The 22,759-nt window shown below is 48.0% G+C and overlaps 1 protein-coding gene across 1 annotated transcript in view; it reads right to left on the bottom strand.

Annotated features, from left to right (window-relative positions):
* FOXK1 (forkhead box K1) overlaps positions 1 to 22,759 on the bottom strand; it is a 138,463-nt gene that overhangs the window by 90,331 nt on the left and 25,373 nt on the right. The window contains exon 2 of the mRNA XM_069733923.1: positions 13,759 to 13,947. Within this exon, the coding sequence (XP_069590024.1) occupies positions 13,759 to 13,947 (189 nt within the window). The remainder of the gene's footprint in view (positions 1 to 13,758; positions 13,948 to 22,759) is intronic.

Here is a 22,759-nt window from a genome sequence, read left to right as displayed (position 1 = left end):
TCCGTCGTGCACTGGATCAGTTGTGTTTTGGCGGAGCGTCGGCACAAAAAAACGTTCAATGAAACGTTTTTTTGTACGTCGCATCCGCCATTTCTGACCGAGCATGCGTGGCCGTAACTCCGCCCCCTCCTCCCCAGGACATAGATTGGGCAGCGGATGCGTTGAAAAACTACAGCTGCTGCCCACGTTGTGCACAATTTTCACAACGTGCGTCAGTATGTCGGGTCGACGCATTGCGACGGCCCCGTACCGACGTAAGTGTGAAAGAAGCCTAACCCTAAATTTAGAACCAACCCTAACCCTAAATTTAGCCCCAACCCTAACCCTAAATTTAGCTCCAACCCTAGCCCTAACCCTACCCCTAACCCTTACTTTTTTTTTTTTTTTTTTGCGGTCGCCGGTAAACAGTTAATTACCGGCGATCGCAAAACAGGGGTCGGTAAAACCGACCCCGATCATGCTCTTTGGGGTCTCGGCTACCCCCGGCAGCCGAGACCTCAAAGATTCTCCCGGTGCCGGCCGGCGGGCGCACTGAGCATGCGCCCGCCATTTTGAAGATGGCGGCGCCCACCGGGAGACACGAGGAGCATCGGGGGAGCTAGGTGAGTATTGGGGGGCCACCTGGGACCCCTTTTCTCTGTCCTCCGATGTGCGATCACATCGGAGGACAGAGAAATTAAAAAGAGATCGCGGTTTTTTTTTTTGTTTTTTTTTTTGCGATCGCCGGTAAACGGTTAATTACCGGCGATCGCAAATGCGGGGTGGGTTAAAAACCCCCCGAATCATGTTCTCTGGGGTCTCGGCTACCCCCGGCAGCCGAAATCCCGGAGAAAATCGGCCTCTGGGGGGCGCTATTTACTTTTTCCACAGCGCCGTTAATTAACGGCGCTGTGGTTTAAGTACCCTTAGCGGCCGCCGTTAAAAGGCGTATCGGCGGTCGCTAAGGGGTTAAGTTAATACAGCCAGCCACCTTCAGTAGCACTAAGGCTGCATTCTGTGAAGGTGGCTCTTATGTTTTTGTTCCCTAATAACGCTGAAATATTCACTTTTATAAATTGCATGCCATACCTGTATTGAGTCTGGGGGGTACGTCTTTTGTCCCCGGACACACCCAGCCGTCCATCATCCCACCGGGCGCCTATGCCTGGGCTGGGCTCTCATTTTTCGGGCATGCGCCGTGTGCGCTGCCCTGGAACTCCCATCAGCTGATGTACTGATATCGCGCCTGCGTGTAGCGGAGGCCTGAGATCCCGCCCCGCAGTGTGTTATGATTTATTCACACTGCGGGGCTGGGAATCTGGTGCTATGCGCAGGTGCGATCTACTTACATCACTTGATATAAGTTCCAGGGCCGCGCGCATTGCGCATGCCCGAGAAATAATTGCAGAGCGCCAGTGACGGCACAAGACAGAGAGGAGGCGGTGCTCGGTGGGATGATGAACGGCTGCGAGGCGGCTGAGTCAGGGGGAGAAAACGTACCCCCCGGACTCAATACAGGTATGGCGCACAATTTATAAAAGTGAATATTTCAGCGTTATTATAAGGGATAAAAAACATAAGAGCCACCTTCACAGAATGCAGCCTTAGTGCTGAAGAAGGTGGCTCTTTTACCTTAATAGGCCCTGGGGGGTGACAGGTTCCCTTTAAGTTATTAAAGGCTTGGGATAATTGTCTGCAGTCACTCTACAGACTGCCAAATCATGATGGGGTGCACCTGCCATCATGAGACCCCAAGACCACTGGTGTGATCAGGCGCTCATGCGACCACGTTTGCTATTTGCACGTGTTGACTAGACAAGTTTGACTTCTCTCAATAGAAGAAAATCGTCACATGACCTCCTGCTCTCATCAGCGATGCTGGGGCCATTATTACTGTACATAGGGGACTCCTAAATATTAAGTAGGCACTTACGAAGCATTGAAGCCTAACTACTGGGTGGCAGATAGTGCTGTACCGGCTGTCAGTCAGTCCCGGGCCATCAGTTACAGCCACCACTCTCTATACACAAGCGCTGACTGAAAAATGTTGAAGTAATAGTATACACAGTTTGTCAGGGAAAAGTGAATGGCTCCACCGGAAAGAACGTCCTCTGGAAGTCACCATCTACAACTGTACTGTGATCTCTTTATGTCATGCAGGACTGGTCTCTACCACTATATGGTATTACCGTATGGCGGTAATATCAGTACTGGTTATTGTATAGAGATTTATTTTGTCTGTGGACACAGACAGAAAAGGGCCTATGTGCAAGAACAATATATGGGCCCTTTGCAGCCCAAGAACTTCTAAAAATACAAAATTGCACCTTATTTAGAGGTAGAAAAGGCCCCCCTTAACTCTTGGGCCCATGTGCTGCCGCATAGTTTGCACTAATGATATGTCCGCCTGTTAGGGGCCCACTCACATGTTTCGCCCCCCCCTGAGCTGAACCCCTAGCTACGCCTCTGCTAAGGTGTTAACAGTTTCAAACACAACAGTCATGGGTAACAATGTTAATACAGTAATAAAGCAAAATAAGACAAAATAAGACGACCCTGCTCGTGAGAGTTTACAATCTACAATCAGAATAAAGCAATACAAAAAAAAATTATTTTTTCTATAAAATAGTTTTTATCGTATAAAAGCGCCAAAACATAAAAACAAAAAGATATAAATGAGGTATCGCTGTAATCGATCTAACCCGAAGAAAAAAACTGCTTTATCAATTTTACCAAACGTGGAACGGTAAAAACGCCTCCCCCACCCAAAAGAAATTCATGAATAGCTGGTCATTCTGCCTCACAAAAATCAGAATAAAAAGCGATCAAAAAATGTGCCCGAAAATTATACCAATAAAAACGTCAACTCGTCCTGCAAAAAACAAGACCTCAAATGACTCTGTGGACCAAAATATGGAAAAATTATAGCTCTCAAAATGTGGAGACGCAAAAACTATTTTTTGCAATAAACCGCGTCTTTTAGTGTGTGACAGCTGCCAATCATAAAAATCCGCTAAAAAACAAGATTTTTGGTTGCTTACCGTAAAATCTGTTTCTTGGAGCCTCCATTGGGGGACACAGGAACCATGGGTGTATGCTGCTGCCACTACTAGGAGGCTGACACTATGCAAATAAAAAGTTAGCTCCTCCTCTGCAGTGTACACCCCACCGACTGGCATTATACTCTTCAGTTAGTGAGAAAGCAGTAGGAGATAAATAACAAGGTTGAAAACCATAACCACAAACTTGAGAACTGTAAACGTAAGAACAGTCATAGAACATAAAACAGAGAACTGAGAAACATTGGGAGGGAGCTGTGTCCCCCAATGGAGGCTCCAAGAAACAGATTTTACGGTAAGCAACCAAAAATCCTGTTTTCTTTATCGCCTCTCATTGGGGGACACAGGAACCATGGGACGTCCCAAAGCAGTCCCAAGGGCGGGAAAAACAGACTTCCATCAGGTCAGAGGACTCACCACTGCCGCCTGCCAGATCCTTCTGCCTGGGCTGGCGTCCGCCAAAGCGTAGGTATGGACCTTGTAAAATTTGGCGAACGTGTGGATGGAAGACCAAGTTGCCGCTTTGCAAAGCTGTAGGGCGGTAGCCCTGTGGTGCACCGCCCAGGAGGCACCGACTGCCCGGGTAGAGTGAGCCTTGATCCCAGGAGGGGGCACTCTGTTCTTGACCCGGTAAGCCTCCAGAATTGCCGTCCTGATCCAGCGAGCAATAGTCGCCTTAGAAGCCGGTTGGCCTCTGCGCGGGCCATCAGGAATGACAAAAAGAATCCGTCTCCCGGAAAGCGGACGTTCTATCCAGGTAGATCCTCACTGCCTTGACGAGGTCTGGCTTGTTCAACGATCGCTCCAAAGGATGAGTCGGAGCTGGACAAAAGGAAGGAAGAACGATGACCTCGTTGAGGTGGAAGGTGGAAACCACCTTGGGAAGAAAGGAAGGCGGAGGCCTGAGGACCACCTTGTCCTGGTGGATGCCCAAGAACGGAGGACGGCAAGACAGGGCCGCCAACTCGGAAACGCGGCGGATAGCAGTGATGGCCACAATAAAGGCCACCTTCCAAGATAGGACTGACAGGGGAAACTCCCTGAGGGGCTCAAAGGGGGAAACCCTCAGAACGTCCAGTACCAGGTTTAAATCCCATGAATCCACAGGGGCCCTGTACGGAGGGACAGTGTGGGCCACTCCTGAAGAGAGGTCTTAACCTGTGGTCGGGAAGCTAAAGTCTTCTGAAAAAGGATGGAAAGCGCAGAGACCTGGCCCTTCAGGGAACTAAGAGCCAGGCCCGAATCCAGTCCTGCCTGAAGGAAGGCCAAAATGGAAGGTAGGGAAAAGGACATAGATGCCTTCCAGGTACGATAGTACATCCTGGAAGACGAAGGCTTCCGAGCCTGAATCATGGTGTGAATCACCCAGTCCGAAAGGCCGGACGCTCTTATAACTGCGGTCTCAACAGCCACCGATCAGAATGACCGGCACCCCTTCCGCTTTGATCTTCTTCAACAGTTTGGGAAGTAGTGGAAGGGGTGGGAACAGGTAGGGCAGCACGAACTGTGACCAAGGAATGGCCAGAGCGTCGACGCCCACTGCGAGAGGATCGCGAGACCTGGAGATGAACTGCGGAACCTTCCTGTTCATTCGAGACGCCGTGAGATCCACATCCGGAGTCCCCCATCGAAGACAAAACTGATGGAAGACCTCCACATGCAAGGTCCATTCCCCTGCCGCGAGGCCCTTGCGGCTGAGGAAGTCGGCGGCCCAATTGTCCACGCTGGGGATATGCACCGCGGATATCACTGGAACCGTTGCCTCTGCCCAGAGGAGGATCTTGGATACCTCGGCCAAGGAGCTCCGAGTCCCCCCTTGATGGTTGACATATGCCACCGCCGTGGCATTGTCCGTCTGGATTCGGATTGGAAGACCCCTGAGAATCCTTTCCCAGAGACGAAGGGACAGAAAATGGCCTGGATCTCGAGGACATTGATCGACAAGGTTGCCTCCTGCGCCGACCAGCGGCTCTGTACAGTCAGGTGGCGAAACACCGCACCCCAGCCGAGCAGGCTGGCGTCCGTCGTCACAACCTGCCAGGGAACTGGAAGGAAGGACCGGCCCTGGGAGACGAGAGGTGATGTGAGCCACCAGTTGAGAGACTGTTTGGCCTGGGGAGAGAGTCGGATCGGGCGGTCCAGGGAGAAGACGGACCTGTTCCACTGAGACAGGATGGCTTGCTGCAGAGGTCGCGAGTGAAATTGGGCGAAGGGAATCGCTTCAATGTTGCTACCATCCTCCCCAAAACCTTCATGGCCGACCGGAAGGAGGGAGACCGAGGGCCCTGGAGCACACGTATGTCCCGACGAAGGATAGATCTAGTCTTTGGGAAGATCTTCGTCTGACGAGTGTCGAAGAGCCTGCCCAGAAAGGTGATGCGCTGAGAAGGAATAAGGCAGGACTTCTTCCGGTTGACCCGCCACCCGAAACGGACTAGGGTGTTGAGAACGATGGACAGGCTTTCGTGGGCCTGAGAAAAGCAGGGAGCCTAGATGAGGATGTCGTCGAGGTATGGAAACAGAACCAGGCCTCTGACTCTCAAGATGGCCATCAGCGCCGCCATGATCTTCGTGAAAACTCTTGGGGCGGTTGCAAGACCGAACGGCAGGGCGACGAACTGAAAGTGTTCCTGAAGCACTGCAAAGCACAGGCATCGGTGATGTCCCGGGAATATCGGAACGCGGAGGTAGGCGTCCTGAATATCTATGGAACACAGAAATTCCTGAGCCTCCATGGAAGCAATTACTGAACGAAGGGATTCCATGCTGAAGGGTTTCAGACGAACTCTCCTGCTCAGCAATTTGAGGTCCAGAATGGGACGCACCCTGCCATCTTTTCGGTACCACAAAAAGGTTGGAATAGAAACCTGTGAACTGCTCTTTTTCTGGGACGGGAACAATTACCCCGGCTTTGAGGAGAGAAGTGATAGCTGCGAAGAAACCCGGAACTAGAGCGGGATCTCTTGGAGGTCGGGATTCGAAAAAACGATCCCGGGGCCGTGAAACGAACTCTAGCTTGTGTCCCGAGGATACAACATCCCTGACCCATGCGTCCTCTACTGAGGAGATCCAGACGTCCCTGAAGAGGAAACGGCCGCCCAGTCGGGGAGGTGGGTTGTCGACTAGCCGAGAGTCAGGCCGAGGTGGTTCTTCCAGTCCTGGAGGACCTACCCTGGGAGTGGCGAGGACGCCAGGAAGGAGTGGGCCTAAAGGATACCGCCTTCTTCTCTTGACGTGCCTGTGGCCTCTGTTGCTGCTGGGAGAAGGAGATTGATGCCGCGAAGCGACGAAAAGGCCGAAAAGACCGAAATTGACGTCTAGGAGGGGGGCGACGAGGCTTGGCCTGGGGAAGAAGGGAGCTTGTGCCCCCAGTAGCGTCCTTAATGAATTGGTCCAGCTTAGAACCAAAAAGACGAGACCCCTGAAAAGGCAGGCTGGTAAGGGACTTTTTAGAGGACAAGTCCGCCTGCCAGGGCTTAAGCCAAACGGTTCGGCGGATGGCAACCGCGTTGCTGGACGCCTGAGCCGCACAAGACGCGGCGTCCAGGGAGGCAGAGACCAGATATACACCCGCGTGAGAAATCTGGTTGGCAAGTTCCGCCAGCTGTCCGGAAGGAACCCCGTCCAGAATGCCCTGACGGAGCTGATTGGCCCATTTGGATATGGATTTTGAAACCCAAGTGGAAGCAAAGACCGGGCAAAGACTGGCTGAGGCCGCTTCAAAGGCTGACTTTGCGAAAGATTCTATGACTATCGTTAGAATCCTTCAGAGATGCTCCGCCGGACAGTGGTAGGACCGTGTTGGTGGATAGTCTGGAAACCGGAGAATCCACCGACGGAGAAGCCGTCCAATCAGCGATGAGCTCCGGAGAAAATTGATATAAAACGCCAAGTCGCTTTCCTCTCTGAAAGCGTCTGGTCGGGTTCTCTCTTTCTCTGATCATAATCTCCTCGAATTCCGGGTGAGGAGCGAAAAATTTTGAAGGTGGTTTAGCCCGTCTAAACGAAACCGCCTGATCTGCGGGTTCCGTAGAGGACTCCGTGATGCCACAGGTTAGATTTATCGCTCCAATGAGATTCTGAACCATATCCCTCCTGGTAGCGATTTGGTTCGAATCCAGCTTTGAAACATCCTCCGAAGGCGCATCTGAGAAAGCCTCGCCTGACTCAGGGGAGGACCGGCGGAAAGTCGACCGCAGAGAAAGACCGTGTGGTGAGATGGAGCGAGAAGAGGACTCAGACCGGCGTTCCTGTCTGGACCTTTTGCGGCCTATAATGGAGGGCTCCGACGGAGGTTCCTGCGACCCGCTGGCTACTGCAGGAGTCTGCAGAGGTAATCGGTCCAGCACGGACAAGAGTTTGAGACCCCCGTGTTAGATCTGCCACCGATTGTGACAGAGAGGAAACCCAGCCTGGGGTGGGGGTATCACTCTCGAGCGGAGCGGCCGGGGGATCCTGGGCGGTGGGAACAATCGGGTTGCTGCAGGCCTGACAGAGAGGACAAGAGCGGCCTCCCTTAGAAGTAGCCATTTTTTAGGAAAAGACCCTGGAGAAATGCCAGAAGGTTAGGGGACAGGAAGGGGGGCAGAGGGGAGTGTCAGTCTGCAGTGCAGCTACTCACGCAGACGAAGCAGTTCCAAACGCAGAACACAGCCCAGCTTGAAGATGGCCCCTCAGGGAAGAAAAACCTCTTAGAATATAATGCGGATCCTGCAGTGGTGCAGCCGAAGGGATCTGGTACCCGCAGTAGTCCACAGAGAGAGGTGCGTGGGCCAAGGCACTTGTCCACCCTGGGTGCAGTAAGATGGCGCCGGTGGGCGGAGCAACACCGAGGGCTGATGGTCGGGCGGGAGAAAAGCCCGCCGAGTAGTGGGGAAGTGGGCGGAGAGGAGCCGCCGGAAGTAGGCCCCGGGAGAAGCCGGGACCTAGATTAAAGCCCGGCGACCATCTGAGAGGGGGGGGGGGGCGCGGCACCGGCGCTGCCCGGCAGGAGGATGCGAAGTCGCCTCAGCAAGGAGGGAAGCGCTGCCGCCGGAGGTAGGCCCAGGGGAAGCCGGGGCCTAAATTAGGAGCCGACAACCGCCGGGTTAAAGCCGCGGCGACGGCACTGCCCGGCAGAAGGATGCGGCCTCTAGAGAACGGCGTGGCAACCTGCAAAATCGCCTCAGCAAGGGGGGGGAAGCGCTGCCGCCGGAGGTAGGCCCAGGGGAAGCCGGGGCCCAAACTAGGAGCCGACAACCGCCGGGTTAAAGCCGCGGTGACGGCGCTGCTCGGCTGGAAGGTGCAGAGTGGCGCGGCAGCCAGCAAAGTCGCCGCATAGCAGGGAGAAGCGCTGCCGCCGCAGCCATAAATTAGAAAGGTGGCGGCCACCGGAGCGGGACGCGGCGAAGCTCCATGCGGTCGCAGGAAAAAAACAGCCTTAAAGCCAGCCACGCTGGAAAGAACCCTGGAAAGTGCTGCAAAAGCAGCAATCTGCGATTCTCAGGACCCCTTTAGGACAGCAGGCCAGGGAAAAAGATGGCCTGGAAATCGCCAAGAAAAAGGGACCCCGGGGCTAGGAATACTCACCTAAAACATCCCACGCCGTCCTTACTAACCTCAATCCGGGGAAGATATCAGACGTCCAGGAAGCTGATGGACGTCCTCGTCTCCTCCAACCGACAGGCTCTGGTAGGCGAGTGGGTGGGGGATGGAGCCAGGACCGGACTTCTGAGCACGCTGGTGTGCTAGGATCTTGGTCCTGGTGAGGGATCTACGAGGATACGGGGTGGCAGTACACGCCGTACTCATAGTCCGCTTGTGGGAATACAGGTGTCTAATGAAAGACCCGTGTCCACCTCCTACTGACACTAAGCTAAACTGAAGAGTATAATGCCAGTCGGTGGGGTGTACACTGCAGAGGAGGAGCTAACTTTTTATTTGCATAGTGTCAGCCTCCTAGTGGCAGCAGCATACACCCATGGTTCCTGTGTCCCCCAATGAGAGGCGATAAAGAAAACCCAATATAAGTTGTAAATGAAAGCCCCCTTCTTCACCCCCTTAGTTAGGGAAAATAATAAAATTAAAAAATGTATTTATTTCCATTTTCCCATTAGAGTTAGGGCTAGGGTTGGGGCTAAAGTTAGGGTTACAGTTAGGGTTGTGGCTAAAGTTAGGGTTTGGATTACATTTAAAGTTGTGATTAGGGTTAGGGGTGTGTTGGAGTTAGGGGTGTGGTTAGGGTTGGGATTAGGGATGTGTTGGGGTTAGGGATGTGGTTGGGGTTAGGGGTGTGGTTGGCTTAGGGTTTCAGTTATAATTGGGGGGTTTCCACTGTTTAGGCACATCAGGGCTCTCCAAACGCGACATGGTGTCAGATCACAATTCCAGAAAATTCTGCGTTGAAAAAGCGAAACAGTGCTCCTTCCCTTCCGAGCTCTCCCGTGTGCCCAAACAAGGGTTTACCCCAACATATGGGGTATCAGCGTACTCAGGACAAATTGCACAACAACTTTTGGGGTCCAATTTCTCTTGTTACCCTTGGGAAAATAAAAATTTGGGGGGCTAAAAAAACATTTTTGTGGGAAAAAATTATTTTAATTTTCACGGCACTGCGTTATAAACTGTAGTGAAACACTTGGGGGTTCAAAGTTCTCACAACACATCTAAATAAGTTCCTTGGGGGGGTCTAGTTTCCAATATGGGGTCACTTGTGGGGGGTTTCTACTGTTTAGATACATTAGGGGCTCTACAAATGCAATGTGACGCCTGCAGACCATTCCATCTAAGTCTGCATTCCAAACGGCGCTCCTTCCCTTCTGAGCTCTGCCATGCGCCCAAACGGTGGTTCCCCCACACACACACACACATATGGGGTTTCAGCGTACTCGGGACAAGTTGGACAACAACTTTTGGGGTCCAATTTCTCCTGTTACCCTTGGGAAAATACAAAACTGTGGGCTAAAAAATAATTTTTGTGGAAAAAAAATAATTTTTATTTTCACGGCTCTGCGTTATAAACTGTAGTGAAACACTTGGGGGTTCGAAGCTCTCACAACACATCTAAATAAGTTCCTTAGGGGGTCTACTTTCCAAAATGGTGTCACTTATGGGGGGTTTCAATGTTTAGGCACATCAGTGGCTCTCCAAACGCAACATGGTGTCCCATCTCAATTCCAGTCAATTTTGCATTGAAAAGTCAAATGGCACTCCTTCCCTTCCGAGCTCGGTCATGCGCCTAAACAGTGGTTTACCCCCACATATGGGGTATCGGCGTACTCAGGACCAATTGTACAACAACTTTTGGGGTCCATTTTCTCCTGCTACCCTTGGTAAAATAAAACAAATTGGAGCTGAAGTAAATTTTTTGTGAAAAAAAGTTAAATGTTCATTTTTTTTTAAACATTCCAAAAATTCCTGTGAAACACCTGAAGGGTTAATAAACTTCTTGAATGCGGTTTTGAGCATCTTGAGGGGTGCAGTTTTTTTGAATGGTGTCACACTTGGTTATTTTCTATCATATAGACCCCTCAAAATGACTTCAAATGTGATGTGGTCCCTAAAAAAAATGGTGTTGTAAAAATGAGAAATTGCTGGTCAACTTTTAACCCTTATAACTCCCTAACAAAAAAAAATTTTGTTTCCAAAATTGTGCTGATGTAAAGTAGACATGTGGGAAATGTTATTTATTAACTATTTTTCGTGACATATCTCTCTGATTTAAGGGCATAAAAATACAAAGTTTGAAAATTGCAAAATTTTAAAAATGTTTGCCATATTTCCGTTTTTTTCATAAATAATCGCAAGTAATATCGAAGAAATGTTACCACTAACATGAAGTACAATATGTCACGAAAAAACAATCTCAGAATCAGCGGGATCCGTTGAAGCGTTCCAGAGTTATAACCTCATAAAGTGACAGTGGTCAGAATTGCAAAAATTGGCCTGGTCATTAAGTACCAAATTGGCTCTGTCACTAAGGGGTTAATATGCCTGGGTGGTGTGACAGGTTCAACTTTTAACCCTTATAACTCCCTAACAAAAAAAAAAATGTAGTTCCAAAATTGTGCTGGTGTAAAGTAGACATGTGGGAAATGTTACTTATTAAGTATTTTGTGCGACATATCTCTGTGATTTAAGGGCATAAAAATATAAAAATTTGGAAAATTGCAAAATTTTCACCAAATTTCTGTTTTTTTTCCACAAATAAACGCATGTAATATCAAATAAATTTTACCACTATCATGAAGTACAATTTGTCACGAGAAAATGTCAGAATCATCAGGATCTGTTGAAGCGTTCCAGAGTTATAACCTCATAAAGGGACAGTGGTCAGAATTGTAAAAATTGGCCCGGTCATTAACGCGCAAACCACCCTTGGGTCTTAAATAAATCTCCTGTAATTTTGTAAATAATTAAATACGTCACTTATCAGAACCAATATATGTTTGATGTTCTTAGGGCAACAAACAATATCCTTATTCATATTACATACATTTGGTAAGTAAGCAATAATGGGAACATGGCACGCAATTAATGCTGACCAAAGCCTGGCTGCACGATTGCATCGCGGTATGTCTTTCTCTAAAACGCTCAGGTGTTTGAAAGAAAACAGTTTGAGGAGCCAGCTGGGGACCATTGACAGAAACCAGACTAGTCCAGCGCTGGTTCTCTTTGCACCACTCTTGTAATTCGAAGGTCTCTCCCATGTCCATACATAAGAGAGAGATGTCAGTCAATGGGAGCAGTGAAGGGAGAAGCCAGTTAGACCAGAGGCGGCAGTGGATGAATCTTGTCTTGGCTGCATTTGTGCAGCCATTCTTCGATTCATGCTGCCTGTGGTTTGGGCATCACAAGTGACAAGATCTCTTCGGCCTTGGACAGCTCATAGAATCTCAAGGTATGCAGTACCATCTCTACGCCAATGACACACAGATCTACCTATCCGGACCTGACGTCACCTCCTTACTTACCAAAATCCCACACTGTCTGTCTGTTATTTTAGCCTTCTTTTCTGCTCGCTTTCTAAAACTGAACATGGACAAAACAGAATTCATCATCTTTGCCCCATCTCACTCTACCCCCCCACCAGACCTATCCATCAATGTCAATGGCTGCTCACTTTCCACAGTACAACAAGCCCGGTGCCTCGGGGTGATCCTCGACTCTGCCCTCTCTTTCAAGCCACATATCCAAGCCCTTGCCTCCTCCTTCCGTCTCAAACTGAAAAATATTTCCCGAATCTGTACATTCCTTGACCGTGACACCACAAAAACAATAGTGCATGCCCTTATCATCTCCCGCCTTGACTACTGCAATCTCCTACTCTCTGGACTCCCCTCTAGCACCACTCCAATCCATCCTACACTCTGCTGCCCAACTAATCTACCTGTCTCCCCGCTATTCCCCAGCCTCTCCCCTATGCCAAGCCCTTCACTGGTTTCCTATCGCCCAGAGACTCCAGTTCAAAACCCTAACTATGACATACAAAGCCATCCACAACTTGTCTCCTCCATATATCTGTGACATGGTCTCCCGGTACCCACCTACATCCGATCCTCTCAAGATCTCCTTCTCTACTCCCCTCTCAGGAGGGGCATTGAGGGTGGCAGGACTTTTTGTCCCTCCTTTTTAGTATACAGGCACTCTATCTCCATGCACAAACAAGTCCCCTGAAGATTTGGCTTGGATGAAACGCGTCGGGACGGACCATACAGGGAGAGTGCAGGGCATGTTTGGACAGGGGTAGCTGTGGACTGCCCTTGTAAGGGCAGGAACTTTGGGGATAGTTTATCGATAGCCCCATAGGGACTGACATAGGGACTGTCGCCTCCGTCACTATTCCGGATTACCTTCTGACCAGAAATTTTCCGGCGCTCCTGGGCCCTCATCTTGGAACCGGTGAGATTGTTCCTTTTTTTATGTTATTTATAGCCATCAGTGGCACTGTCTATAGGCTACTTGTGATGGTTTTTATTGTTTGTTCATGTAACTAGTCTGACGTTAGGTGCTGTTGATGTTATTCTACTCCAGCCTCATATGTCATTGACTAGTTCTCATGATATCTCCAATACGCTGTGGAGGATATCATCGTGTCCTTTCTGGGGATAACTAGTCTTCGTGGCGATCATACCAATTGTTTGAGACTTTACCCCAGTTTTTTACTTCACTTGGGTGTTTGGTTATAGTTTTTTTGTTGTGTGGCTTCATGCCATAATAAAAGTTACGTTTTATTCTTTTCCACTTATGCTTGGTTAGATATATGATTTATAGTGGTACTGTCTACGTGACCTCCAGTCATTATATAGACTCTGCTTTGTTTCTACCATTGAAACCTTCAAAAAGAACCTGAAGACTCACCTCTTCCGACAAGCCTACAACCTGCAGTGATCCTCAAACTACTGAACCGCCGCACAACCAGCTCTACCTTCTCCTAGTGTATCCTCACCCATCCCCTGAAGACTGTGAGCCCTCGCGGGCAGGGTCCTCCCTCCTTATGTACCTCTGTGCCTTGTTTTTTGCTCATGTTTAATGTATTTGTCTATATTTGCCCCGTATTCACATGTAAAGCGCCATGGAATAAATGGCGCTATAAAAATGTAAAATAATAATAAATAAATATAGGGAAAAATTAACATCCCATTCATTTGGTCTTCCAATTTCAATATTACAACAACATGACATCCATCTATGAGATGCTGTTAAACATGGGAAAACGGTCTGTATGTAACAGGACCCTCACCTGATGGTTCCAGTTGGTGACGGTAAGGGACTGGCAAAGCTTCTCAGATCTGGTTCTGGTATGTGGATTTTCAAAGGTGAAATGTGACGATATATTGGTGAAGGTGGCATGGGAGGTTTTACCTCCTTTTCTTGATAAAGAGCAGAAAACTTTATCTTTATGACAGTGCTGGGGAACCGGAATGTGCACCTGGAAGAAATAACGTCATGTAAGTCTAAAACGGAGACTGCATGTTATAATGCACTGGAAATAGAAGATTATTACTACTAACTGAAAGGGTGATAGCCTTATTGTATGCACTCAATGCTGGGAGCTAGACATATACAGGAAAACACCACCACATACTACAATAATCATAACTACAAGTGCACTTAACATATATGAACTGACACATAGGCTCCAGTAGGTCATCAGTGACGGGATGTGAAGAAATCATTAAACTCCATGAGCGTGGTGGATGATACGCAGACACAACCTATTTTGAGCTCAGACCCAGGCCTGTTATCTTGTAGTGGACACAGCAGAATGACATATGCTCGAGCATTGTCTTCAGCAGTTATATACACAGAGAAATGAGAATCTATACAAGAGCTTTTGTTTCTATGTATTAACTGCTTCCCATCAAGGTCAAATTTTCATTTTTGCACTTTTATTTTTTCCTCCCAAGAGGCATCATTTTTTTCCATTGACATAGCCATGTGAAGGCTTGTTTTTGTAGGACAAGCTCTAGTTTTTAAAAGCCATTCATCATATAAAACAAAGTACTGAAAAGGGGGGGGGGGATCTACAATGGTCATGTGATTGATGGGCTGCAGCAGCGCTGGAGAGCTGGGGTACAGGAAAGCAGCAGCAGCAGCAGCGCTGGAGAGCTGGGACACTGCAAAGCAACAGCGCGGGAGACTGGGACACAACAAAGCAGCAGCGCTGTAGAGCTGGGGTACAGGAAAGCAGCAGCAGCAGCGCTGGAGAGCTGGGACACTGCAAAGCAACAGCGCGGGACACTGGGACACAACAAAGCAGCAGCGCTGTAGAGCTGGGACACAGCAAAGCAGCAGCGCTGGAGAGCTGGGACACAGCAAAGCAACAGCGCTGGAGAGCTGGGACACAGCAAAGCAACAGCACTGGAGAGCTGGGACACAGCAAAGCAGCAGCAGCGATGGAGTGTTGGGGCACAGCAAAGCAGCAGCAGCGATGGAGTGTTGGGGCACAGCAAAGCAGCAGCAGCGATGGAGTGTTGGGGCACAGCAAAGCAGCAGCAGCGATGGAGTGTTGGGGCACAGCAAAGCAGCAGCAGCGCTGGAGTGTTGGGGCACAGCAAAGCAGCAGCAGCGATGGAGTGTTGGGGCACAGCAAAGCAGCAGCAGCGCTGGAGTGTTGGGGCACAGCAAAGCAGCAGCAGCGCTGGAGTGTTGGGGCACAGCAAAGCAGCAGCAGCGCTGGAGTGTTGGGGCACAGCAAAGCAGCAGCAGCGATGGAGTGTTGGGGCACAGCAAAGCAGCAGCAGCGCTGGAGTGTTGGGGCACAGCAAAGCAGCAGCAGCGATGGAGTGTTGGGGCACAGCAAAGCAGCAGCAGCGCTGGAGTGTTGGGGCACAGCAAAGCAGCAGCAGCGATGGAGTGTTGGGGCACAGCAAAGCAGCAGCAGCAGCGCTGGAGTGTTGGGGCACAGCAAAGCAGCAGCAGCAGCGCTGGAGAGCTCGGACACAGCAAAGCAGCAGTAGCGATGGAGTGTTGGGGCACAGCAAAGCAGCAGCAGCAGCGCTGGAGTGTTGGGGCACAGCAAAGCAGCAGCAGCAGCGCTGGAGTGTTGGGGCACAGCAAAGCAGCAGTAGCGATGGAGTGTTGGGGCACAGCAAAGCAGCAGCAGCGCTGGAGTGTTGGGGCACAGCAAAGCAGCAGCAGCAGCGCTGGAGTGTTGGGGCACAGCAAAGCAGCAGCAGCGCTGGAGTGTTGGGGCACAGCAAAGCAGCAGCAGCGCTGGAGTGTTGGGGCACAGCAAAGCAGCAGCAGCGCTGGAGTGTTGGGGCACAGCAAAGCAGCAGCAGCGCTGGAGTGTTGGGGCACAGCAAAGCAGCAGCAGCAGCGCTGGAGAGCTAGGGCACAGCAAAGCAGCAGCAGTGCTGGAGAGCCAAAGCATCGGACATAACTTACAGATGACGCTCTGCTTCTCTCCTGAACTCTGGCGGTACACTGCCATGGAAGGGAAGTGGCAACTGCTGAGTTTTCACAATTCACGTGAAACAAATCCAATTTGCACATTGTGTGTTTTTTATTACCAGAAGGCATAACTTTAGAATGGAGGGGCATATACAAAAAGGAAAACTGCTCCAGAATTGGTGGAGCAGAATCAATTGGAGGAGGTACTCAGTTTAAATTTAAAATCAGTAAATCGTCCTCGTTAAATCGCTTGTCTGTATGGGTAAGGCCGGGGTCACACTACAGTAGAATACGGGCGAGTGTTAAGCGAGAAAACATCGCTTAGCACTCGGCCCAGTGTTAAACGGAGCTGTGAGCTGCCCCATAGATTATTTTCTCGGGCATATTCAGCGTGTGTGTAAGATCGCAGCATGCTGCGATTGGCACCGAGACTCGCCAATGACAGCTTATGGGTGCGAGAAAAATTTCCCATCGCGCTCCTGCTGAAGTCAGATCGGTGAAGCGAGTTCATTGGCTGTGAACTCGCAGGACCTGTCTGACATCACCGCGAGCAGGAGAACGTTCTCACGCTCGCGCTGCCGTCAGATAGGCAATAGGAGTTCACAGAGATGACAACACAAAGATGACATCAATACCCCAACTATCACCCCACTTGTCACCACTACAGGGCAAGTGGGAAGAGCGAGGGTAAGTGCCAGAATTGGCGCATCTTAGAGATGTGCCTTTTCTGGGGGGCTGAGAGCCGATGTTTTTAGCCTGGGGGCCCAGTATCCATGGCCCCTTCCTAGGCTAATAATATCAGTCCGCAGCTGTCTGCATAGACTTTGCTGGTTATTAATTATAGGGGGACCCTACGTCATTTTTTTTTAGGGTCCCTCATTTTAACAGCCAGTAAAGGCTAAGTATACAGCTGTGAGCTGATATTAGTAGCCTGGGAAGCTCCATGGGCATTTCCCCTTCCCAGGTTATAAACATCGGCCCCCAGCCATCGGCTTTCCCTCTGCTGGTTACGAAAATTGCCCTGGAGCCCACGCTATTTTTTTTTTTCAGAAAAATACTCTTTTATTAATTAAATACATGTACAGTAATTTTCACACACTGCACTAACTGTATTTGTCACAGACATATGTAAAGCTAACTATTCTATGGGTATTTACTATATGTAATCCATCTCTTCTATCATGTCGGCTCCTGCAGTGATTTTACAGTAGATGGCAGATGAATTGCCAGCTTTTCTTCTATGTACGATATTGATATCTAATATATAAAGCTGAGTGTGTGAATGTGTGAGTGAGTGTGTGTGTCCGGGATTGGCACCTGCACCATCGCAGCTACAGCCACAAAATTTTGCACAGTCACACGTCTGGACCCCGAGAGCGTCGTAGGCTATGTTGTGAGGCGAAATTTTAATCCCGCGCGTTCCAATTCAAGAATCAGTTTTGCCCCTATCTACATAATGGGGAAGAAGTGAAAGGAAAAGTGTTGGAGGCAAATTGACAGCTGACAGATGTGAACAAGGGGGACTTAAAGAGTGAGAGCGATGGCGCCAGAGTATATACTGTACAGTTTCTAAGGTGGGGCCCCGACATGGGATACTCACCACACACGGGGATATGAACAACACACACAAAATGCGCCACACACTACCATGTGCTTGAACACATATACCACCCTCAGCACACATTTCACCACACATACACCAACACCAACCTCGCCACATAAAAGTCTAAACACAAAAGTCGCCACTCAAAACTCACCACGTGCAAAATTCGCCACATGCAAAACTAGGCTCACGCAAAACTAGCCACACCTGCAAAACTCACTTCATGGAAAACTCGCCACATGCAAAACTTGAACATGCGGAAAAATTGCCACGTGCACAAAAGTTGCAACACATGCAAAAGTTGCCTCACACAAGACTTGAACATACTCAAAACGCACCACACATAAAACTCGCCATGCGCAAAACTCGCCGTGTGCAAAACTTGCTGCACACAACTTGCTACACTAAGCTGTCACATGCAACTCGACACACAAAAAGTTGCTACACGCATGTCGCCACACGCAACTCAACACATACAACTTGACACATGAAACTTGCCCTAAAACACACACACAAGTCTGGTATTATCCTTCAAAAATAAAAATCTGATTAATAAGCAGACAAACTACAAGAGCAACAAATGTACCATATAGGAAATACGGCAGCTGTCAGTCACATGACCTATTATGTGTATGTGTGAGCTAATATATACTGCCGGGGGGAGGGCTTCCTGTTGGCTGGGATTTATCAGGCTGCCAATAGCAACCAATCACAGCTCAGCTTCTATTTTGCTACAGTTAATTAATCTGAGCTCTGATTGGTTAATATAGGCAACAAAGGACATTCACAGTATAACAAAGCTTGTGTGAGGTAATAGCATGTCAGTTAGGGTGTGTTGGTGGAAAGGCCGATGTCAGTCACATTACCTCTATGTGAGAGGATATAGAAACTGCCAGTTACAGACTATTTTTACCACAATAATGCCTCATAAGAAAAGGAATTCCATGGCACGAATGTCAGCTGATGCGAAAAGAAAAGCGGCATTATGGGCCAATGAAAAATGTGAAGACCAAGAAACAAGGCTGACACACATGAGAACAGCAGCTGCTTCCTCAAGAGCCAATGAATTTTCTGAGGAGAGGGAAGCGAGGCTTGCAGACATGAAAACAAGAGCTGCTTCCTCAAGAGCTAATGAACTTTCTGAGAGGGAAGCAAGGCTTGCAGATAAGAGAAGAGCTGCTTCCTCAAGGGCCAATGAGTCATCTCAGCAGAGAGAAGGCCGACTTGCCACTAAGAGAATTGCAATTTCTTCCACCAGGGCACAGGAAATGGTTGGAGATTTGAAACATGCTGCCTTTTGTTACCAGTCAGACTTAAACTATCAGGATAATCCTAAAGTTCAGATAGGAAAAATGGATGTGGTCTGCATGTACTGCAGTGCCCTGAAATGGAAAGATGAACCGCCAGGTTTATGCTGTTCAAATGGCAAGATAAAACTTCCACCTCTCCTGTCACCACCAGATCCCCTAAAGTCTCTGATGACAGGTACCAGTACAATATCAAAGCATTTCTTGGACAACATCAGGAAGTACAACTTCTGCTTCCAAATGACATCATTTGGTGCAACAAAAGAAATGTTAACAACAGGATTTATGCCGACATTTAAAGTTCAAGGACAGGTTTACCACTCAATTGGCTCACTGCTTCCATTACAAGGAAAAGAACCTCAATTTCTTCAACTCTTCTTCATGGGAAATGCAGAAGCAGAGGCTCAGCGGAGATGCTCTTTAATTCCTAACACTCGCCTTGATATTGTCACTATTTTGCAGCAGTTCCTTCACTCCAACAATCCACATGTTCAACTTTTCAAAACTGCACTTGAATGCATGCCAAATGACGATTACAAAGTTGTCATTCGAGCTGACAAAACACCAAAAGGAGAACATCAGCGACGTTTTAATACTCCCACATGAGATGATGAGGTAGCCATCTTGATTGTCGGTAATGAGTTTCACAGGACATTGTGCTTCAGAAAAGGAACAATAGTTTGCAACGAGTAGCAGAAACTCACAGGTCCTATGATGCACTGCAATATCCAATCATCTTCTGGCAGGGACAGGATGGCTATCACTTTGGATACCTCAGACAGATCCTACAACAGGCAACCCTTCAGGAAAAAAAGTGTCTGCCATGGACTTCTATGCATATAGGATCATGACAAGATTTGCAAAGGAAAATCACATCTTGAAATGCAAACACCTCTTCCACCAATTTATTGTTGACATGTATGCAAAGATTGAGAGTGAACGTCTTTTATATATCCGACTAAATCAAAAGAAGCTCAGGGCAGAGGAATATATTCACCTTAGAGATGCTGTTGCAAATGATGCTGATCCAAAAGAGTTGGGGAAAATGGTTATTCTTCCATCAACTGTCACTGGAAGCCCACGACACATGCATGAATACACACAGGATGCAATGACTTATGTGAGAAAGTATGGCCGTCCAGATCTTTTCATCACCATTACTTGCAATCCTGCCTGGGAGGAAATTGGAGGGCACCTGTTGCCGGGCCAAAAATCAGTGAATCGCCATGACCTTATTGCTCGGGTTTTCAAACAAACTTTCAAAAATGACTAATCTCATCACAAAATCATACATTTATGGTGAGACGCAGTGCTGGATGAATTCAGTTGAATGGCAAAAAAGAGGCCTTTCTCACGCCCACATCTTGATCTGGCTGAAGCAAAAAATACAGCATACCGAAATTGACAATATCATCAGTGCCGAATTGCCAGACCTTCAGACTGACCCATCACAAAAAACACGATCCATGGTCCGTGTTGGTGTCTTAACAAAAATTCTCCCTGTATGATTGATGGCAGGTGTTCAAAGCATTACCCACGATCCCTAGTACAAGAAACCCAAACAGGACAAGATGGATATCCAGTCTATCGTAGAAGAAAGCCAGGGGATGGTGGTTTCACAGCAGAGCTCAAAATGCGTGTTGGATCATCACTCCCAAGAGATAGAAATTGACAACAGGTGGGTAGTGCCTTACAACCCTTTGCTCTCAAAAATCATTCAGGCCCACATAAATGTCGAATCTTGCCACTCTGTGAAATCAATCAAGTATATCTGCAAATACAGTACAGACCAAAAGTTTGGACACACCTTCTCATTAAGATTTTTCTGTATTTTCATGACTATGAAAATTGTACATTTACACTGAAGGCATCAAAACTATGAATTAACACATGTGGAATTATATACTTAACAAAAAAAGTGTGAAACAACTGAAATTATGTCTTATATTCTAGGTTCTTCAAAGTAGCCACCTTTTGCTTTGATGAATGCTTTGCACACTCTTGGCATTCTCTTGATGAGCTTCAAGAGGTAGTCACCAGAAATGGTTTTCACTTAACAGAGGTGCCCTGTCAGGTTTAATACAGTGGGGCAAAAAAGTATTTAGTCAGTCAGCAATAGTGCAAGTTCCACCACTTAAAAAGATGAGAGGCGTCTGTAATTTACATCATAGGTAGACCTCAACTATGGAAGACAAACTGAGAAAAAAAAATCCAGAAAATCACATTGTCTGTTTTTTTAACATTTTATTTGCATATTATGGTGGAAAATAAGTATTTGGTCAGAAACAAAATTTCATCTCAATACTTTGTAATATATCCTTTGTTGGCAATGACAGAGGTCAAACGTTTTCTGTAAGTCTTCACAAGGTTGCCACACACTGTTGTTGGTATGTTGGCCCATTCCTCCATGCAGATCTCCTCTAGAGCAGTGATGTTTTTGGCTTTTCGCTTGGCAACACGGACTTTCAACTCCCTCCAAAGGTTTTCTATAGGGTTGAGATCTGGAGACTGGCTAGGCCACTCCAGGACCTTGAAATGCTTCTTACGAAGCCACGCCTTCGTTGCCCTGGCGGTGTGCTTTGGATCATTGTCATGTTGAAAGACCCAGCCACGTTTCATCTTCAATGCCCTTGCTGATGGAAGGAGGTTTGCACTCAAAATCTCACGATACATGGCCCCATTCATTCTTTCATGTACCCGGATCAGTCGTCCTGGCCCCTTTGCAGAGAAACAGCCCCAAAGCATGATGTTTCCACCACCATGCTTTACAGTAGATATGGTGTTTGATGGATGCAACTCAGTATTCTTTTTCCTCCAAACACGACAAGTTGTGTTTCTACCAAACAGTTCCAGTTTGGTTTCATCAGACCATAGGACATTCTCCCAAAACTCCTCTGGATCATCCAAATGCTCTCTAGCAAACTTCAGACTGGCCCGGACATGTACTGGCTTAAGCAGTGGGACACGTCTGGCACTGCAGGATCTGAGTCCATGGTGGCGTAGTGTGTTACTTATGGTAGGCCTTGTTACATTGGTCCCAGCTCTCTGCAGTTCATTCACTAGGTCCCCCCGCGTGGTTCTGGGATTTTTGCTCACCGTTCTTGTGATCATTCTGACCCCACGGGGTGGGATTTTGCGTGGAGCCCCAGATCGAGGGAGATTATCAGTGGTCTTGTATGTCTTCCATTTTCTAATTATTGCTCCCACTGTTGATTTCTTCACTCCAAGCTGGTTGGCTATTGCAGATTCAGTCTTCCCAGCCTGGTGCAGGGCTACAATTTTGTTTCTGGTGTCCTTTGACAGCTCTTTGGTCTTCACCATAGTGGAGTTTGGAGTCAGACTGTTTGAGGGTGTGCACAGGTGTCTTTTTATACTGATAACAAGTTTAAACAGGTGCCATTACTATAGGTAATGAGTGGAGGAAAGAGGAGACTCTTAAAGAAGAAGTTACAGGTCTGTGAGAGCCAGAAATCTTGATTGTTTGTTTCTGACCAAATACTTATTTTCCACCATAATATGCAAATAAAATGTTAAAAAAACAGACAATGTGATTTTTTTTTCTCAGTTTGTCTCCCATAGTTGAGGTCTACCTATGATGTAAATTACAGATGCCTCTCATCTTTTTAAGTGGTGGAACTTGCACTATTGCTGACTGACTAAATACTTTTTTGCCCCACTGTAAGTGGGATTTCTTGCCTTATAAATGGTGTTGGGACCATCAGTTGTGTTGTGCCGAAGTCTGGTGGATACACAGCTGATAGTCCTACTGAATAGACTGTTGGAATTTGTATTATGGCAAGAAAAAAGCAGCTAAGTAAAGAAAAACGAGTGGCCATCATTACTTTAAGAAATGAAGGTCAGTCTGTCCGAAAAATTGGGAAAACTTTGAAAGTGTCCCCAAGTGCAGTGGCAAAAACCATCAAGCGCTACAAAGA

Source organism: Ranitomeya imitator, chromosome 7 (genome assembly GCF_032444005.1).
Source record: "Ranitomeya imitator isolate aRanImi1 chromosome 7, aRanImi1.pri, whole genome shotgun sequence".
NCBI classification, from domain to species: domain Eukaryota; kingdom Metazoa; phylum Chordata; class Amphibia; order Anura; family Dendrobatidae; genus Ranitomeya; species Ranitomeya imitator.
Note: the sequence above shows the minus strand (reverse complement) of the source record. Positions and strands in the feature narration are given on the sequence as shown.